The sequence below is a fragment of the Cydia fagiglandana genome, chromosome Z (genome assembly GCF_963556715.1).
Source record: "Cydia fagiglandana chromosome Z, ilCydFagi1.1, whole genome shotgun sequence".
Lineage (NCBI taxonomy): Eukaryota > Metazoa > Arthropoda > Insecta > Lepidoptera > Tortricidae > Cydia > Cydia fagiglandana.
In genome coordinates this window covers 31,961,148-31,982,822 of record NC_085959.1, presented here as the reverse complement: position 1 = coordinate 31,982,822, position 21,675 = coordinate 31,961,148, and the positions used below count along the sequence as shown (strand labels likewise).

The window sequence follows — 21,675 nt, the reverse complement described above, 5'->3', positions numbered from 1 at the left end:
TACGGTTGATGTTTTAAACTCAATATCCGCCATCTTGGATTGGCGGCCATTTTTGTTAGCTACCATTTTGAGATGGCAATCATGGTTTTTTAACATCATAATAAGCCTATCTAACTGCTGTGAAAAGGAAACCTGGTACCCCCAATTTATACCATTTTCAAAAATTTGACCAGCTGGCCCATGGACTATTGGTCCGACATCGGATTCGTTCCCAAGTGTGGATCTAGTCCGTAAAACAACTTTAACTTTAAAAAAGGCGCGAAATTCAAACTTTCTATGGGACCAAAATCCTTCGCGCTTAAAGTTTTTCAATTTGCCGCTATTTCTAAAAAAGATTTCCAAATAAAATATTTTATTTCAGTTTTTAGTTTGATTATAAAAGTTGTGAACCGGAACGTAAACGTCAACGTCATCTCGAAATGCTCTAAATCATGTTTCTCTCTCCTTTTATTTCAAAAGCCGTACGTGTTTGCATTGATAATAAATTGCCGACAATTGCTTTTGTTAGATTTAATCAGTGCCAGTTGGGCTATCGAAGACAAAAGTACTCTATATCTCTAAAGTCTCCCTTAACAATGGCAACAGAAAAAACTCTGCCAGCAATATTTAAGCATGTAGATGCTAATGTTACCACTTATAAGAACCTTTTGAAAGAAGCGGTTGCGATTCCTTCGGTATCGTGTGATATAAAATACCGGGATGACTGTGTACGTATGGTACACTGGATGCAGGATAAGTTGCAAGAGGTGGGCGCTCGCACGGAGCTCAGAGACGTCGGCTTCCAGACCATTGATCAGAAGGAAGTTAAATTACCCCCTGTTCTAATTGGAGTCTTGGGAAACGTAAGTTATTTCATTAGCAAGTTTATTAATTTATAGACAGAAAGTTGTAATTGTGTTTCGACATTGCGATAAAGTTGTTTTATGGACTCATTTCGAACCAATTGTTACCATTATTGCATTTATGTTTTTTTATGGCTTCTATTTAGAGAGATTGATTGTCAAGAGCTTGTAATACGATACATACAAAGAATTCCATCTTGCAACAGCATAAAAACTGTTTTTAGCTCCCTATTTGGTTTATCATAACCTTTACATTCTAAAGAATACAATTTTAAGGATTTTCATTCATAGCTTTGTTTCTTTTATCTCATCTAGGACCCCAAGAAGAACACAATATGCATTTACGGGCATTTAGATGTGCAGCCTGCTTTAAAGTCCGACGGCTGGCACACTGAGCCATTCGAGTTAGTGGAACGCAATGACAAGCTGTATGGCCGTGGCTCAACTGATGATAAAGGCCCAGTGCTTGGATGGCTACATGCAATTAATGCATACAAGGCTGTTGGTGAGGAGGTAAGATAGCATGTATCTACTCAAATTAGTAATATCATAACAACTAACAAGTCGATATTTACATGTTCGGTTCAGGTTGAGAACTTGAGTTTTGAAGATATCTGTAATAGTGTTGTGAGTTAGAGCTAGATTCAGATGAGCTTCTGTTCCTGTACTCCGTCTTACACAACATATATGTATCCATCATGTGTTTGATGGACTACCACTGCTGCCTTGTTGGATCACATTTTAAGCTTTACCCAAGTTCTATTTTAAATGTCAGAATGTGTGCTGCAAAAGCACCAAATTTAGGGCCAACATATTGAAAAATATTTAATAATAGGTATTTTTGCTACTAGTAGTGTTTGTTACTTATATGATACTTATGTTGTTAGCCTACTGTCCTTGTCCAATGAGCACAAGACGGGATCAAAGGAGAAAGTGATGATAGTGGAGTGAGCAATTAGTCTCTGCCTGGGATATTTATCAATATCTATATTCCAATGGGATGTAATTGTGTACTCAATGTAGGTATAGAAGGAGTGGGCAAATGGGGATATTGGGGATACACCAACAACTCTTATGTTGTGTAACTGACTCTCCTCTAGTTACTCAAAGGTTAACTGGAAGTGATTTGTACAAATGTACATATAATAATGTGTTAACTAATTCTAATACTGCAAATGTTTTTCCTTTACAGCTACCAGTGAACTTGAAATTTGTATTTGAATGTATGGAAGAGTCTGGCTCAGAAGGTCTAGATGCTCTCTTAACGGAGCAACTAAAACCTGAGGGTTTCTTCGACACTGTGGACTATGTATGCATATCTGATAACTACTGGTTGGGGACCACCAAGCCGTGTATCACGTACGGCCTCCGTGGCATTAGCTACTATTTCTTGGAAGTTGAATGTGCCAAAATGGATCTACACAGTGGTGTTTATGGTGGAACTGTACATGAAGGTATGTAAAATTACACCAGGTGCTCTTTGCACAGCATTAACTGATGTACTAATGTTATTATTATGCGTTAATGGTGTGAGGCTGTTTGTTTATGTCTTTATTGTATTGTAATGTATTTATTTAATTCAGGCAAGATGGCAATTATGGCGTATGTTTATGTATATGTCGTAGTCAGATCGTATAATCCGCCGTATTACATTACGGCTAGCCGTTTTCAAAAACAGGGGCGTTTTGAAATGCGGCGGTTCGACGATTAGCCGGATTGTCACTGCGATACGTTCTTCAATAAGGCGGCCCACGTTTAGCCGCATCGTACATTGTAGAGTGACCAGTTCTTTCGGTCGCCTACGTAACCGGAGTTTGACAATGTTTGCAATTTAATTTATTTCTACCATGGTCCCACCGCACTACATGTGTTTCTTTTCCAAAACATTTCCTTCACAACTTAAATAGACGGAGCCCCGCAAGCGGGGCTCCTATTTCTGGGCGGTTTGCCTTTCGGGCATCTGAAGTTACCTAACGAACCTAACTCCCGGACCTCCCTCCCTAACTAACGAACCGGGCTCCGTCTAGTTAAGTTGCGAAGGAAATTTTTTTTTCAAAAGAAACAGTCCGACAAACTCCAGATTTGATGGACACCCCAGCGTTTGTCAGGCAGCGCCACGAGTGTTAAAAACGGGAACTAAAAACTGTCAAAGCGGCGGCTAATAACTCGCTGTATTACATTACGGCTAGCCGTGTTGAAGAACGTATGGCGCCGAATACATTCCGGCGGATTCTCATTCAGCCGCATTCAATACGGCTAATCGTTAAACCGCCGCATTTCAAAACGCCCCTGTTTTTGAAAACGGCTAGCCGTAATGTAATACGGCGGATTATACGATCCGACTGCGACACATACGCAAACTAAATTCGACAGTTATTGAGCCCCTCTCCCTCTTATGTTAGAAAAAATAAGATCGGCCGATTTCCTTATTTAAAATATAATAATTTATAAGAAAAAGTGTACCTAAGTACATGTGGCTTAAGTATGAAGCAATAAATATAACAGATCATTTCTGAGTAATGACTCAATTGTCAGTATTGTGGCATTTGTGGCTCGTAAGCAAGTATGGGCATGCATGGTCATTGTGACAATCAGAAAATTCCAGAAGTTTTTTTTATACCACATCGGTGGCAAACAAGCATACGGCCTGCCTGATGGTAAGCAGTCACCGTAGCCTATGGACGCCTGCAACTTCAGAGGTGTTACATGCGCGTAACACCTCTGCAAGGAATAAAGAAGAAGAAGAAGTGCTGCAAATTGTTGAATACCAACCTTTGTCCGCGACTTTGGCCACATAGAACTTATATTTCAGCACTACTTTGAAAAAATATTATGAAAAAGAATAAGTATGTCACACTGCTTCTTAAAGTTGAAAGGCAGTAACCCTGTATGTATCACATACATAGATACTGCATTTTACTTTTGATTGACAAAACAAGGTACGAGTTTTCTTCAAAGTACATAGTGAGTATTTGCATAAACGCGTAAAATATAACCTCTTTTTTATACTCCATGGAACGTTAATAAAAAGGTGTATCAATATTAATATGTTTTAATCTGGATTGTAAAGCAAAATGCGATTTTGCTCACTGAGTCATTTTGTCTCACGTGAGCAAAATCGCATTTTGCTCACTGAGTGAGACAAAATGACATTCAAGTGACCTTTATAATCAAATGTCATTTCAACATGCGGGGTCTAATACAACTCCGATATACTTGGGTTCTATTATCTCTGTCCCTCTAGGTATGTTCTTACTGCTTAGGGTGAAAAATTTTGTGTACTACACGAGATCAAAGTTATTTACATCTCGTGCGCTTTTGAATCCCTTACTACGCTCAAGATTATAGAATCTTTCGCTTGCACGGGACTCAAAATAAGCACTCGAAGAAATATCAAACTTTGATCTCTTGTTGTACAAAAAACTATTATCAACTCTACTACATGAAATTTGACGTAGGCCTGTACTTACTTATCGTCAGATCAAACATTGCTATCTAATTACTTATTTGCCTACTTGTTTATCGAACTCGACAAACATTCCATCAGCCGCATATCGCGATCGTAACCACGTGTGCCTATCGCTAGAAGCTAATCCGATAAGTATCTCGTTTTGCATTCATTGTTTCTAGGTACTTAGATTTATGTAGGTGTACAATGTTCACCCATTTATTACGTTATTGTCACGAGAACAATAAAACTGGCCATGATTTATATGTATAATGTGCAATAATGTTATCTCTAACTCAATCAAAGTAACTATTTTAAAGTTAACAACAAAACACGATTAATCTGTCTTAAAGATTAGAAAAATCATATATCGTAGCTCCATGTAAAATACTGCTCTTAGCTTGTTCTAGATTATTTTGTACAATTATAGTAGATACAAAACCAGTAAAACAGATGTTGAAGAGACATCTAAGAAATCGATGTGATGTTATGTGTACTTTAAACCTTATATCCCCATGTATTATGGTGTCGTTTATTTACATCAAGGGAACCTTAAAAGTTGTATGTTTTCAGCTTAGAGCATTTAATAGCTGGAGTAGCCTTAAGAGCTTACCCCTCTGCCGCAAAACTTGCACAATTGTGCAAACTTTTGTATGGACTGACATGGCTAATCATGTACTATACTATACTAATCATGTAGAAATAGCAATTAGGGATTGCAAACCGGACTGGTTTTGAATCCGGCCGGATCCGACCGGATTTTGGCCTCAACCGGCGGATCCGGCCGGATCCGGCCGGATTGGTATTGCGGATAAAAAAATTCATCAAGTCACGTATTTTATCATGTTTTTAGCGTTATATGCGAAGTTAAGGATATTTTTTAATGGATTAATAAAACGGGTGTCTTAACAGGAGACCTAGGCTCTCCGAAACATGTCGCGCGAGTGACTAAAAACAAGTGAGTCTAAACCGTAAATTATTCAATGTTAGTATGTCTCACAACAGTTTAATTCGATGACAGCTGTTTTAAGTTTGAAAAATCAACGTTTTCATTACTTAACCACAAATAAAATCTTCTATTTCTCTTAAAATATCTATAGCCCATCCCACATTTCCAACAAAAAGGTGCTCTGCATGTACAGCGGGGGAAAATTCAACAAATTTACAACTGTCTGAGACAATGTCTTTCAGATCTATCTCTGAATCAGAAACCTATAAATACCTTGGTATGCAGAGATGGGCATTAATCGATTAACTTTTTAATCGACTAATCAATCGATTAAAAAAGTTAATTGTCAAAATTAATCGGCGATTAATTTAATCGCGATTAATTTAGTCGACCTAACATACGATTGAAATTGAATTAATCTTAATATTAATCGATTAAATTTCTCGATTAACTCTCGATTGAAAGTAGACAGGACACTGGTGGTCATTTTTGTATGTAACTAAAAATCAAAACTTCTTGCGTACACATTAAAAACCATTCCAGTGTTATAAATGTGCTTCAATAGTATAAGATGGTTACATTGGTTACTATAATAATGCGGATAACTTAGCGCGGCATCTCTAGGTAAGGGTTTAGGGCTTGTAGCGCAGGTATAAAAATTAGAAAGAGAACGACGTATGTGTATGAAAGAGCAAACACATTACTTACCTCTTATCAGTTGTTTTCTATAAGGTTTCAACTTGTCAATGCAGTAGTTACTTACTACTTACATCGAACGGATACTATCCTATCGAAGACGGTCGAAATTAATAGTCTCCAAGTGAACATACATAAAAATTCGTCTGTTACTTATATTATTTATAAATGTTTCAGACGAATTAGGCACCTCGTCCTTTTTTTTTAAGTCGGTTAAAAAGACCATATGTATTGCTAAAATTAATCGAGAGAAAATTAATCGAACTAATTAATCGATTAAAAAAATTAATCGCCGGTAATTAGTCGACGATTAATTTAATCGTGACAATATTAGTCGGAGCTTTTCGACTAAAATTAATTAATCGTCACTTTTAATCGTTGCTCGCGATTAAGTCGGTTAATTTTAATCGTTAATCGTCAATCGATTACATTTTGCCCAACTCTGTTGGTATGTCACAGTCGTTGGGTATTGAGGACGAGGGTATTAGACGGTCGGTGAAGGAGCGCTTTTTCAGTCGGCTCACAAAAGTCCTTAACAGTCTTTTGTCAGGAGGCAACAAAGTGCGCGCCTTCAACGCCTGGGTAATGCCCCTACTCACATACTCCTTTGGCATACTAAGGTGGACTCAGACCGAGCTGGACGCCCTGGATCGCAGGGTCCGATCACTGCTCACCACACATCGCATGCTACACCCACGCTCGTCAGTTATGAGATTGTACATCCCACGGAAGTGTGGAGGCCGAGGCTTCCTAAACGCCAAGGATCTCCACAACCGCGAGGTGTACAATCTCAGGAACTATTTCCTTAACAACGAGTGTGGGATGCATCGTGATGTGGTGGCAGTAGATGGGAACCTCACACCGCTTTCCTTGGCAAACGAGAACTGGCGCAAACCTGTGGTACTAAGTACTGCGGATCGCAAGGCGGCATGGGAGAGTAAGGTGCTACACGGGCGGTTCTACAAGGCCCTCACGGGACCCGATGTGGACCTGCTCGCGTCGGTGAACTGGTTACGATTCGGGGACCTCTTCGGAGAAACCGAGGGTTTTGCCTGTGCAATTGCAGACGAAGTGATGATGACGAACAACTATCGGAAATATATCTTGAAGGACGGTACGGTCGACATTTGTCGGGCATGCCGCCGTCCCGGAGAGTCACTCAGGCATATCATTTCCGGTTGTTCTCATCTTGCTAACGGCGAGTACTTGCACAGACATAATCTCGTAGCCAGGATTATTCACCAGCAACTTGCCCTTCTATATGGCCTTGTGGACCGCGAAGTACCGTACTACAAGTACTCACCTGCGCCTGTTCTCGAGAATCGTCGTGCCACGCTCTATTGGGATCGATCTATCATCACTGACAGGACTATTGTAGCCAATAAGCCTGATATTGTGATAATAGATCGACCGCAACGTCGGGCCGTGCTCGTTGACATCACCATCCCCCATGATGAGAATCTCGTGAAGGCCGAGAAGGACAAGTCCAGTAAGTACCTAGACTTGGCTCACGAGATAACCGCCATGTGGGATGTTGATTCGACGATCATTGTCCCGATAGTCGTTTCAGTGAACGGTTTAATAGCGAAGAGTCTCGACCAACATCTCGAGAGACTCTCGCTAGGTGGTTGGATCAAGGGACAGATGCAGAAGGCGGTGATCTTGGACACGGCGCGGATAGTACGTCGGTTCCTCTCTCTGCAGCCCTGACCACCGGTAGCTTGGGCCTTGCCCCGCTGCTGGCGGCACCCTAGGTTAGGTTTTTTATAATGTGTTTATATGTATTTTTTGTTGTTTTGTAAGTGTTTTTATGTTTTACTTTTATATTCATATTATAAAAACCCTAGCCTAAGAGAAATGATGAATAAAAATAAAATAAATATTATAGAACATTTTTACACAAGTCGACTAAGCCCCACGGTAAACTCAAGAAAGCTTGTGTTGTTGGTACTCAGACAACGATATATAATATACAAATACTTAAAATTAAATACATAGAAAGCAACCATGACTCAGGAACAAATATCTGTGTTCATCACACAAATAATTGTCCTTACCGGGATTCGAAAACCCAGGATCGCGGCTCCACAGGCAGGATCACTACCCACTGGCTAGGTCAGACCGGTCGTCAAAAGTCAACATATATTTCTCTATTTAATTTTATAAATATTTATTCATTATATTTTAAATGCAGGTAACACTTATTATAAGTGGGCTAAAATGGTTTGTACAAAATAAAACGAAAGAACATGTGCATTAAATTACAATGTAACAACACAATAAATTGAATATAAACCAATCCAGTACTTACGGTGCACGGAAATCTCACGACACATATTTCGTCGGCTAGAAGACTGGCGTCAACTAACAAACAAGTTGTTGTGTTGCTGTTTGCGAGCGAGAAAATTCGAATACTGGCGAGAACTTTTAAATTTTAGCAGTGTTTTAAGCTGTTATTTTATATTTCAGCGCTTTATTTCACTTTACCGGATCCGGGACCGGATCCGGTGAAATTTGCCGGATCCGGTATCATAAAAAATGTGCCGGATCCGGCCGGATTACCGGATCCGCCGGACCGGATTGCAATCCCTAATAGCAATATATTGAATGACGTCCCCTCCCCCGCAAAAATCGCCAGTCTGTTTCGTGCTGAAAATGACAGCCATAACGTCTCCAGCAGTGTTGGCATCAATCTGAACTAAATCAATCCGGATTGATCAATCGAATTGACGCGTCAATCCGAATTGATCAATCCGGATTGATCAATTCGAATTGATTCAATTCAGATTGACGCGTCAATCCGATTGAATCAATCGGAATTAACGCATCAATCCTCAATTCGGATTAAATCAATTCTCAATCTAGATTAACCATAGTCCCTAAGATTACTTTTCAAAGGTGTCCTTTTTTGGGACTTACTTACTGGACTTAAAGTCGATATCTGAGGTTCCCAGAGGTTCGAAAACATGTTCCTGATGTCAGTATTGACTGATGTCCCTTTTTGGGACATTTTTCGAAATTGGCCGATTACGTTCATATTCGTAATCGATGTCGACCATAGGTCCCGAATAGACGTGTGCGCCGCGCCGGCGCGCCGCCGCCGCCGGGCTTTTTGACCACGCCGCCGCCGCCGATAAATGATCGGCGTGAAATCGGCGTGACCTTGAGTGTTGTTAATTAGCTATTCTGAGTTGGTTTTTGGATTACAATATAGATTTTTTGTATTATTTATGTTACAGTTGTCAAATATACATCAATCATTAATTAAATGAACCTGAATAGCCAGTTAAAGTAACTGAGTAACCCTAAGCATTCACCATCAACTGTTAACGAACGAAAGAAGACTGCTGCTAGTGCTGCTTATACCTTGAACAGCTAAAAGAACAAACTTCTCCATTCTGAAAGAGCTCTATATCGCCACTCATCTATTCCAAACATGCCATGGGAGAGCCCTTAGCTTCTTCGGATATATTATCCAACGCATGATGTGGAGAAACACATTAATTTAAGCCGAATGAATGGCAAACGTGCTCCAGTTGGAGCATGTGTGAGATGGTCGAACGCTATGAAGAGGTCGACTTGCGGCAGTCTGCACCGTGCAGTCCATACGGCTTATGACTGCATGAAATGGAGACAAATTACATGTGGTCGCGAGCCTCAGCAATGAGGAAACGAGAAAGAAGATACGTCTCAGTGAGCCTGGTGCTTGTATGACAAGAAAACCATTAAAAAGAAGCCATAGCAGTGTACTATGTCTAGCAAATGTCAAGGATGTATGAAGTTCTGTTTTGTTAAAGTAAAAAGTACGTCATTTTTAATAGGATAAGCCATGGAAAACTTGAGAAAACGGAGAGTTACAGATTGGATCGAAGGTCATTGGGAGCAGGAAACCTCTTAATGAAAGCCAGTTACTATGGAAATCAAGTTATTACACCTATCCTATATTCATTTACAAACCATTTATTTTACTCACAGCATATATAACTATACATAGTTTATTGACCAGCAACCTGCATTGATCAAATTTTCAAGAAAAACAACAAATTAATGATTTTTCTTAAGAAACTTGAAAGTCAAGGTCACGCCGATTTCACGCCGAAAACACGCCGCCGCCGCCGATTTTTTGGCAAACGCCGCCGCCGATCATTTTTTAATCGGCGCACACGTCTAGTCCCGAAAGATGTCCCTTCCATTTCGGGACATTTTTTTTAATTATTCGTTGGCACTTTAAAACGATATCTGAGATTTCCAAAGGTTCACATGGTAGGTAACATGTTTCTGACGGCATAACAGACGTAGTTTATTTTTTTTTGGACATTTATGGGACATTTCTTGAAACCAACCGATTGCGTTCAAAATTTATATCTGAGGTGCCCAAAGGTTGCCCAAAAGAATGATTTATTTTTATTGAATGCCTTGCGAGTATTCGAGTATTACAGTAAGTATCGGGATATCCCCCGGTATTCAGTAATACTGGCAAGGCTTTATATATTGAACTTTACTTGTTATTATGGATATTATTTATTCATTTATCTCACAATAACAATCTGTCATAAAAACATAACAAGCATCAAATGAAATCGAAGGGAGCCCGAAATATGATATTTTTTTATTGATTTAGACATAATTATAATATCGTATAGAAGTTATCTTACAGATGTATTCTCATAATTATTTTTATCCATTAATCTTGCACACGAAAATAACAAAGTGAAATTTTTAAACCCACATAACATTGTTCTAGAATAAAAAAAATTACCTATAGATATTCAATGTTAACCTTTACGACAAATAATAGTTGGTAAATGTTACTTACCGTAAGAACAACTGCGATGTCCAATCCTCAAAGTCACGCCAAGTTAATCGTATGAAACAGTCCAGAAGTAAATCCAAAAGTCCGTATAACAAGCCAACGCCAAAAGAAAATCCACAGTCCAATTTAAAACAAATACACACAGTCACACACCAACAAACAACAAGGGTTGAAGACCGAATGTCTTATCTCTACTGGACTCAAACTGGACACCACTAGAACAATAACAGGATTAGAATCATGCTATCTCTTTCGCACTCGTACGTTTTTAGAACGCATCTTGTTATCAGCAGGGTGGCGTAATGCAGGTAGTAAAGTAAGTACGCGGCTAAAGTGTAGAATCTAAATATTGCCGTTGAAACCATGTTTTGCACCTCAGATATCGATTTTGAATGCAAGCAGTCACTTTCAAAGAATGTCACTACAATGTCCCAAAACAGGACACCTTTCAATATTTCAGTTGAAAAGATCTTTAGAAACCTCTGGTTACCTCAGATATCGATTTTAAACGCAATCCGGTAATTTCTAGAAATGTCCCAAAAAAGGGCATCTCTCAATATTTCCCTCGGAAACAACTTTTGAAACCTTTGGGCACCTCAGATATCGATTTTGAACGCTATTGGTTAATTTCAAGGAAAGTCCCGAAAATGTTCCAAAAAGGACATCCTTCATATTGCCGTCGGAAACATGTTTCGGAACCTTTGGTAAACTCAGACACCGCTTTTGAACGTATTTGGCTAGTTTCGAAAAATGGCCTAAATAAAAAGGACATTAGGTAGGTACATACAAAGTAATCGTCAATCCGAATTGACGATTGAGGATTGAGGATTGACCGATCAATTCGAATTAACGATTAGTAATCGTCAATCCTCAATCAGTAGATTTAGAATTAGTTTCGTCAATCGTCAATCGTCAATTCGGATTGATCGGTCAATCCTCAATCGTCAATCGTCAATTCGAATTGATTTTTTGCCAACACTGTTACCAAATGCTCTAAGGTTTTCAGATCGCACAAGGGTCGTAATGATAAAATTCTAGTGCAATGTACTCGTAATATGTACTTTCTTATGAACCCAAGAATTGTATTTCAGCCATGTCTGATCTCATTTACCTGATGGACCAGTTGGTGGACAAGGACGGCAAAATCCTAGTCACGGACATCTACAAATCTGTCGCTCCGTTGACGGAAGCCGAAAAGAAACTATACACTTCCATTGATTTCGATCCTGAGGCATACAGGTAATTTGCACGGGTTGATTTGCTAGTCAAAAAGTAACCTCGACCTTTTTAATTTTTAATTGAATTTTGATGTTCTTTGCTAATTTTAATTTTAAACAAGCAGAAACTTTGCTGACCCGATATCTGACACGTCGGCGGGAAGCGAGGAGATAAAAGAAAGTTTGCTAATGTAAAGCATATTAGTAGTGTCTATTGGAAAATACTGAGCGTCCATTTTACGATATTTTAAGATAAATTTTTAAAGTTTAATTGAAAATGAAAGTTGAAATTAGTCTGTTTACATAGAAGAACTTTAAGGATAGAAAAAAACCGGCCAAGTGCGAGTCGGTCTCGCGTTTCTAGGGTTCCGTACATAAGTCCGACTCACGCTTGACTGCACATTTCTAATAGGTTTTCCTGTCATCTATAGGTAAAGAACTATTTTGTGTATTTTACTCTTTTCTTAAATAATTTGGAACCTATGTATTTTAAAATTATAAAAAAAATATGTCCACCTTTGGGTCACTAATTTACATATGTGTACCAATTTCAGCTTAATTGGTCCAGTAGTTTCCGAGAAAATAGGCTGTGACAGACGGCCAGACAGACAGACGCACGAGTGATCCTATAAGGGTTCCGTTTTTCCTTTTGAGGTACGGAACCCTAAAAATAGTAAAAATGAACTATTATGGTTTTTCCCCTTGGTCTTGTCTGTATTATAGAAGCTGAATTTAAACTATTATTAAATATCGCTATTGGATCAGAAACCGGGTTCATTATTGAAGACAAGTAAAAGTGTTTTTACCCGGCTAAGGCAACGCAAAACGAGGGTTACTTTCTAAGAATACTAGTTGTCAATTATTGTTTGATTTCGTTATGGGATTGTAAACAACGTTTAATTTTACAGGAGCACGATCGGAACCCCAAAACTGGCGCACAACGGTGTCAAAGAACAGCTCCTTATGCACCGGTGGAGGTACCCGACCTTGTCGTTGCACGGAATTGAAGGTACTTGCACTAATAGTAACATGTTTGAATTACCATTTGTGGTCCTTGCAGGGCTTAGGAATTGCCAGTTAACCATTTGATCGCCACGCTTAGTTATTAGGGATCGTCCAGAAATAATTTGATCATATTGGGCCTATTTTTGCCCATCTTGGTGATATTTCGTGATTTTAACGCAACCCCCTATCCCCATATGTAAAATCCGCCATCATGTACCTTCTTAGTTTGTACGAGAATGAAGGTTCTATTAAACTGTTACCGTGCGCGTCGCGAAAATACATTTGTATCTTTTAAATTCGAGACAGTATGTATGCAGTATCTTGGAAGCTAAATTTGACCCACTCTCCCATTACCGATAGAGCTGAAAATTTGCATACGTATGTAAGTCGTTGACAATGCAATATTATGGTACCATCGAGCTGATCTGATGACAGGAGGTGGCCATAGGAACTCTGAGATGAAAGAACGCAACCTAATTGCGTTTGGGGTTTGTAGAATTGTCTCCATGTGTATTAGTTACCTGTGGTAAGAAAAGTACAGTCAGCGATAAAAGCTTGTACCAAAAACTTTATTTTCAGGAGCTGCATTCCAGCCAGGCGCCAAGACGGTGATCCCGGGGAAGGTGATTGGAAAGTTCTCGCTGAGGATAGTGCCCAACCAGGAGCCCGAGGAAGTGGAGAAACTCGTGTTTGATTACATTCACAAAAAGGTTTGTGCCATCACTTTAAACATCTTTAAGAATTTTAGTGAACAGTCAGCAGCAGATATACCTGAGCGGGCAAGGTGTCCAAGAAAACATATACACTTCAATCGTCACAAAAATAAGGACATCGAAGTTGTCATTTTAGCGTAGGCTTTCAGTTCGTCACATATATCTTAACTTCTGAGTTTTTCTTTAACACATACACCCTTATTTAATCACAATGACAATAACGGTTAGAATGTCAGTGGTAACTAAGCACTCAAATTCAAGCTGCTGTCATTAATACCTACACGCACTGCCAATCACGTACGTCAGCAGCTAGGGTGCTCATAGGCGGCCGTTCTTCCAAATCGTAGAGCATATTATATGTTGATATATTTATTTAGCCCGCTTATTGTACTAAAATATAGTATATAGTACTAAAATACGATGCTCCGCATCGATCAAAGAACGAAGGAGAAAATAATATAATTGAAACTTAAACGTTCACTGTCCCAATCTGACATTTAAACCTTATGGCTTTGTAATAGAGTCTAGCCGTGGCCCCGCGTGAGGAGCACGGGCAGGCATATCCAACTATGACTCCTCTCTTTATTTTGTTGGTTGGACTCATGATCCGCAAGAACGGTGCCTCCTCTTCTATAGATGTACCTATGCTATAAAACCATCACTGCCATGCATATATACCTACGTAATATGCTAACTGTTGACCATAGGAATGACGAATTTTGTTTTTACAACTTAGCAGACAGGATAGAGTATACGGAGTTATATACGGTATGTATCGGATCGAGGGGCCGGGGGGGAGACCCATTGATGTTTGGGTATGCTGAGCAGCTATTGCTATGGGACCAACCCCGAAACCCCGGAAAAAAAATTATTCTCCCATAGAAAATGTCAACATCAGACCAGCAAAATGTATGAAACTTCCAATTATTTTTCCGCGTTTTCGGGGTTGGTCGCGTGGTGGAAGTTGTTCAGTGTGACCTGAACATTAATGGGTCTCTTTCTCGGCCTTTCGTTCTGATACGTACTGTATATCTTTGAACTTATTGTTAGTATAACCAGTATAACCTAGCAGTTAAACATCAAATGGCATTCCGCACAGGAGTAATCTAAGGAACGTCCACTGCGGGTTCAAACCTACAACGTCCTGTTAGAAAGTCGTACATACGCTACATGTGACATATCTTCAAAAAACATAAACTTATGCAAAATTAATATAAAACCACAAATTAAGTAATACTCGTAATAGAAATGAAACCCAAAAAAAAAACTGTAAACTCTAGGTGCATCCGACTGAGATTTGAACCCGCGGTCTCTGCTTTGAAAAGCAAACGCCTTAGCTTAGTAACAAGACCACAACGTGCCTTGACAATTGGCTCTAAATTCGGCTTCAGTTAGCTTTCGCTATGTGTCACGTACTCATTCGTATTGATGATTCTATTAAATAAATAAAAGAAATAGTTTGCAGTGAGCTGACTGACAGGCCTGTCAATGGTTGAAGGGCAAAACGTGAGATAGATGTATGTGATGACAAGACTGTACTGCTTTCGATGATTGTCAAAACGCTTTACCTGAAATTAGCATAGCTATTATTCATTCAATATACGACCATACATGTATGCTTTAAACGTCTATTTTTCCATATTGTTCAGATATATTTGACGCGTTGACCGCTTAGATACCAGTGGTTCTTTGACAGCTAAGGTATCAATGATTTGTTGTAAGTGTATAAATTAATGAATAGCGTCTGTTAAGATATTTGTGATATGTTGAGCGCTCACAAGTAAATGCTGCCATGACAGTCAACAACTTTTTGACAGTTTAAACGCTTACCTCTCTTTGAGCACCTGAAGTGTATAACGACTTCTGCTGCTGACTGAACATAGTAAGATACATCTTATAACTATAAAATATGTGGGAGACCGACCTTTGCTCGGAAAACATATAAAAACTTGAAAATGCGCGTTTTCTCAGAGATAGGACCTAGCTAGATTGATTTTTCGCCCCCGAAAACCCCCATATAGCAAATTTTATCGAAATCGTTAGAGCCGTTTCCGAGATCTCCGAAATATACATGTATATAAATAAACATAAAAGAATTGCTCGTGCAGACAGACAGACAGACGCACGAGTGATTCTATAAGGGTTCCGTTTTTCCTTCTGAGGTACGGAAGCCTATAAATCGTAACATTATTGTCGTTGCAAGCGTCTATTATGGCGTAGCCGTGTCGTTTAAAAGTATTATATATAAATAAATTAATATACAAGAATTGCTCGTTTAAAGGTATTAAATTAGAGCCCAGTTGAACGCCAGGAAGTGTTGCTAGTTTAATATTTACCCATCCATAGTAATTAACACGGTTAGTTGAATAAAATATAGTAAATTTAGGGCTTCGCGAACTCATTTGTAAGGTATTGTTGGTACTTTCAGTGGGCCGAGCGCGGCTCGCCGAACACGATGAAGATATCCGCGCAGAGCGGGCGCGCGTGGACCGAGGACCCGCACCACCCGCACTACCAGGCCGCCGCGCGCGCCACCAGGCTCATCTACCAGGTACAACACACTACTATAATATGTACATACGTATACATATAGTATAGAGAGCGTGCATGAACTGTAGGGGGCAGCACGAGTTTTAAGCGTAGGTGGCATGCTCCAATGCGGACGGTCGCTATAAATCGTACGTTAGATAGAATTTTGCCAGCAGCCAGCTGGAGCGGATCAAACTAACTTTGCATGCAGTGTTGGCTGAAACGGTAATGCAATTTAAAATGTTGGCGGTTAAGCATTTTAAATTGAACCTTAAACCGTAACGGACGATTACAGTTTACGATTCAACTTATAATGGTTAATGGCCAACATTTTCAATTGCATTACGTTTCGGCCAACACTGTTTGCATGGCATTTGCTAAGAGATTATACATACATTAGTACCTTAGTTGGATCACGCGCTGCTCCTTTTGATAGTAGAGTACTATACGGTAAAACTTAAAGTGTATCTGTAACTACTTTTAAGTTATTTCGCTTTTACTAAACTGTGACGCGGTGGGCAAAGTTATGTTAAAGGGCAAGGTTTTACACTTTTACGATAATGATAGTTTTTGATTGTCAGACTGAGCCGGACATGTCGCGCGAGGGCGGGTCCATCCCGGTGACGATCACGCTGCAGGAGGCGAGCGGGCGCAACGTCCTGCTGCTGCCAATGGGCGCCGGCGACGACATGGCGCACTCGCAGAACGAGAAGATCAACTGCAGGAACTACATCGAGGGCGTGAGTACACACCCAACGCATCCACCCACTGTTAGGGCCTGTTTAAACCACAGACGAAACATCTTCCAGACTGAGCATAGTCGCGCTACCCCCTCTGCCACGCATACGGTCATTTTACTCCATGTTCGAGTCGAAAGTGTCTTTGTGTGACGTCCGTGTTTTCGAACGGACCAATCACGGCAAGGGACTTCGCTCACATCGTCCCGCGCACTCCCGCATTTTTGGCATCATCGGTTGCATGAAATAATTGCTTTAGACTCGGTCTAGACTCTAGAGGATTCCTAGTCTATGGTTTAAACATATTCAATAGTGTTACGTGCGAGTTCATATACAGGATGGTCAAAAATAAATGCAGTCCTGTTGCCGTTGCGTCCTCCATGGATTTGGGATTATGCTGAGCAACGTTTACTATGGGACCATCCTCGAAATCGCGATAAAAGAATTTAGCTGTTGCATTCATTTTGACTGGTGCATTTTATATGGGAGGGTAAAATCTTTTTCGCGATTTTGGGTTGGCACCATAGTAAAAATTGCTCAATATAATCCCAATACCTCCCTAACAACAGGAATGCACTTATTTTTACACTGACCAGTGTAAACATTGATCAATACTCAAAATTCTTTCGCTGTCTTCTTTTTTGTCCCCAAAAAATGTGACTGAGCGTAGCTTTTTGTAGGTGATGAAATTTAGTTTTTAATTTTTCTCATGTAACATATAATCTACAGCCAGAAAGACATGCGACTCTTTTTATTTCTTTCATATATGACGGAAATACAAGCGTGACAGAGTGGTCAGAAATAAGACGGAAATAATTTTGACATGTTCATTTTCTTGGTTTCAGATCAAGTTGTTTGCCGCCTACCTGCACGAGGTTGGCAAACTCCCTAAGTAAAGAAGCGACGGTTATCGGCCATCAAGTACCAAAAATGCATCTCATTTCGCATAATAAAAGTACATATTGTATTCGTACACATAGCATAATAAATAAATTATAATGGTGCCTTAGCATAATAAATAATCGCTTTTACTGTATTATATTTTACCTACAGTATATGTATATCGTTTTTGAAAGTGTGACACATTTATGAGTCATATTGTTAGTTTAGATTTATTAGGAGTAAGTTTTTTAATACATTATTTGAAAATAATAAGTTTATTTTTATTCTTCGTGCAATATGTATTTTGTGCAAACACTACTTAAATAGTAGGTATAATATAAATATTTATAAAAATATCTACTTATATTCAGAATATTTAGTTTTTACGTAAGTAAGAATTCATTTGTTATAGTTGTTTGAGAATGAAAGTATGTGCCTATGTACTTACGTAGTATGAATACATAGAGAACCACATTAATCTAAATGACAATACGGTTGTCTCGACGGCCCGGTGTGTTAGTAACAACGAATAGATTAATAGAAGTCTAACTGGAGTTTAAAAAAATGACCTCACGTGTATATTTGTGTCGCGAGTGACTTAAACTGTACGGTGCGCAGTTTGACGTCGCCAAATATTGTAATGACGTGCATGAGGTTTGACATTGTTATTTTAATCAATCAAAACTTTTATTGACCAATCACATATTTTTATAGCCGGAAAATACTGTGTACTGGATAATATTACTAATGTTCAAAGCTGTGTGCCAAATATACCGGGTGTGGCCTGTAACATGAGCAAATAATTAAAACATAGATTGTACTCCTCAAACGGTGACACTTTTGTTCAACAACTTTTAAAAATTATGAAGTATTTAGACTCCCTATTTTTCATACAAAATAAATATTATCTTCAATGGACGCCATCGCCACGCCATATCATTGTGATTGACGTTGCTTGTCACGCCTTAAACATAACAAAATTCGCAATACATTGCGTCTTAGAATTAAAAGAATAAAAAATTTAAAGTGTATTAAAAATCAAACCACAAGTTATTTTTAAAAGTCGCTGAACAAATGATGGTCAGTATGAGGAGTACAGCCTACAGTTAAATTTTTTGCTCTATTACAGGCCGCACCCGGTATATGGAAAATAATAAGTCAAAATCATTTAACCTTTTAGTCCGTAGCGGCAACATACTTGCCATTGCCATCAGCCGATCATATTTAAAACAAAAACGCAACTCTACTATAAGAATTACGATTCGAAATCGAATGACTAGAAAGGCATGTCAAATGGTTAAATGGGATCATTCCGCAAAGTGATAAGTAGAACGTTCATGACACAACATTAGCAAGCGAAGTCAGTCAGGGGTTTAAATACACTCTCTTAAAGGTACCTTTGTAGAGCTTGAGCGTACCAGTGGAATAGCAGCGTTGCACTGTCACAATTCACTCCATGTTCCAAAATACTCTCTGTAAGTTATATTCAAACTTGAGCAGAAACGTTAAAAGTTAGAACGCAAATTAAAACAATAGGCACGGCGTAGCACGAGTGCATTGCTATAGCAAGTTTTTTTTCACCACACCAGCTCGGAAAGGCTTACTTTGTACTTCAAAAACTAATAGCAAAGTTGCATTTTATTCACATGTGAGGCAAAGTAATCAAATGCAAATTTTGAGTTGTTGTCTTGTTTGCTGGTAGAAATGACTTTTAAATGATGATTTTGGATGATAAATATTTAATAACATTCATTTGGATTTGATTTTGTTTGATATTTTACATTTAACATTTGCTTCGGGTTGGTGTGGTGACAAATTTTGTTTAACCCTCGTGCTTTGAAATCCTCGCAACGCTCAAGATTCCATTTTTTTAACCACTCGCTACGCTCGTGGTTCAGTTTTGGAATCTTTCGCTTGCTCGGGTATCAATATTCGCACGAGCGGTTAAACAACAACTTTGCCCCCTTGTAAAACAAATAACTATTTTGAACTTTTGACTGACGGGCTGTCATCTCGCGCGCGAAATACTGTGGCGGCGCACTCGTAGGTATCTACTAAAGCTACAGGCGAAAAGTGGGCCAGAGGTCGGTGGAAATTCAACTCGAGGAAAACGGAGACCAAATTGGACGCAGCTACAATAACTAACGCGGTTATCACTCTGATGCGGTTTCGCACGTCACTCCGGTGTATGACCGAGACGGCGCTATGGTCGTATATAGTGTAATCACACTCACTCACTTGAGCGGCGAGCGATCCCGCATCCAATGAGAAGACCGCCTAGGTAGTATGTTGAAGCAAAGCGACAGGCTGACTTATCGTCGGTAAAGTCTCAAACCTCGTTACTCCTTCGGATGAGTTCTTTAAGTATCGTTGGCTAGGGTTGCAAATCTAAATTCTTTTGGCATGCCCCTCGTACTTCGTATCGCTGCAGTCAAATGTTTATAAGGTAGAGAACGCCTTTTTATATATTTTATGAATTGAATATACAATACATTGAAAAAAAAACCAGTTAACTATGTATTGTATTTTAAAAAAAGCGTAAGGTTTACTCGGGTAATTCCGAATGTCGTAAACTGTCGGATAATTCCGAAAAGAGACTTTTATTATGATGGAATTAAGGGTGATTTTCATCTGAATTTCGGAATTATCCGACATTCGGTATTACCCGAATACACCTTATGTGATACTTGTACCTTATTCATCTAATAATCTAATTCATTATACGTATGCTTACTTGCAGCAAACAAATTAAAATATTAAAAAAATACATTCATCTGAGGACCTCTAACTAAATGTATGAAAAAAATTGGGGTAAGTACCTATGTTCATTACAGCAATGATTATAGACTACAGATACTCTACATCAAACCTGTAGAACAGAATGCTATATAGTGCTTTATGACTGAAAGAAAATCTAAAATTAGGTAAGTAGTGTCAGACCAAGATAACATTGCAGCGATTTTTATAACACAGATGTGAAAGTGATAAAATTGAAAAAGAAAACGTTTCTGAAATTATGACGTTTAAATGGCACTTGCAAGTCTGTGCTAAAAAAAACTCGCAGCAAAGTTACCTTTAACTCTACTCTACCCTATTTATTTGAGCCGCAGGGTATTTAAAAAAGAATCATTTTTGGTTTGCAAAAAAACCGAATGTCGATTTTGCATGTTTTGTTTATTACTTAAATTGAAAAATAAACTGCCACAACAAATGAGATACGCTTTCCAAACAATGGTTTTAAAAACCTGCATAATTAGGACAAATGTCCTAATCGATCTCGATCAGCCGCGACGTGAAGTTAGGTACTATGTAGAATATGTAGGGTAATGAATGGGGTCTGTAAGTAACTGTTGTTTATCAATAACGATATCATGCTGGCCTGTCTTGTAGTGTCCGGCGCGAATGAGAGCGCGGCATAATCCGCAGCATCCTTTGTAATAACACATTATCAATCCGCCCGTTCGATGACCTCAGGTGAAATTTGTATTCAATTTCAATCGATCTGACTACCTTTCAAAAGCGACCCAGTTTTATGCTTTTCTTGGCACCATGAAGCTTGTTTGTGTCATTATGCCTCCTCAAAATGAATAAAGTACTTTCCTACCTAACACAATTGAGTTTTTTGGCCGCGTCTGAAAGTTTTGACTTTTTACTAAAGGTACTGTTAACTATTTTTGTACGACAGGGTCAATATCGGAACATTGTTGCCCTTTAATTTCTCTGGCCACATTTTCGACAAAGCATGTTCCAGAAAGTATTTCTAAACAATTCGCATATTTTCCCACTATATTTATTTCATTTGTATAACTCTCGGAAGAGTGTCATTTGACAGAGCCTAAATGTA

At 39.0% G+C, this 21,675-nt stretch overlaps 1 protein-coding gene across 1 annotated transcript; it reads left to right on the top strand.

The window, feature by feature from the left end:
* The first annotated feature begins 429 nt into the window (after positions 1-429).
* On the top strand, positions 430-18,104 carry LOC134679079 (cytosolic non-specific dipeptidase). Its single transcript, XM_063537925.1, has 9 exons — positions 430-842; positions 1,158-1,355; positions 2,035-2,296; positions 11,840-11,987; positions 12,874-12,974; positions 13,550-13,680; positions 16,112-16,234; positions 16,794-16,952; positions 17,795-18,104. Exons 1-9 carry the CDS (start codon positions 432-434, stop codon positions 17,843-17,845), a joined length of 1,584 nt encoding a protein of 527 aa, XP_063393995.1. The 5' UTR covers positions 430-431; the 3' UTR covers positions 17,846-18,104.
* Positions 18,105-21,675: the final 3,571 nt, after the last annotated feature.

What these genes read in the sequence shown, in the direction of transcription:
- LOC134679079 (XM_063537925.1), top strand. Translation starts at nt 432, where the DNA reads ATGTTTCTCTCTCCTTTTATTTCAAAAGCCGTACGTGTTTGCATTGAT. An exon ending in TGGTGGAACTGTACATGAAG is followed by an intron (nt 2,297 to 11,839) that starts GTATGTAAAATT and finishes ATTGTATTTCAG; the next exon opens with CCATGTCTGATCTCATTTAC. An exon ending in GTCGTTGCACGGAATTGAAG is followed by an intron (nt 12,975 to 13,549) that starts GTACTTGCACTA and finishes CTTTATTTTCAG; the next exon opens with GAGCTGCATTCCAGCCAGGC.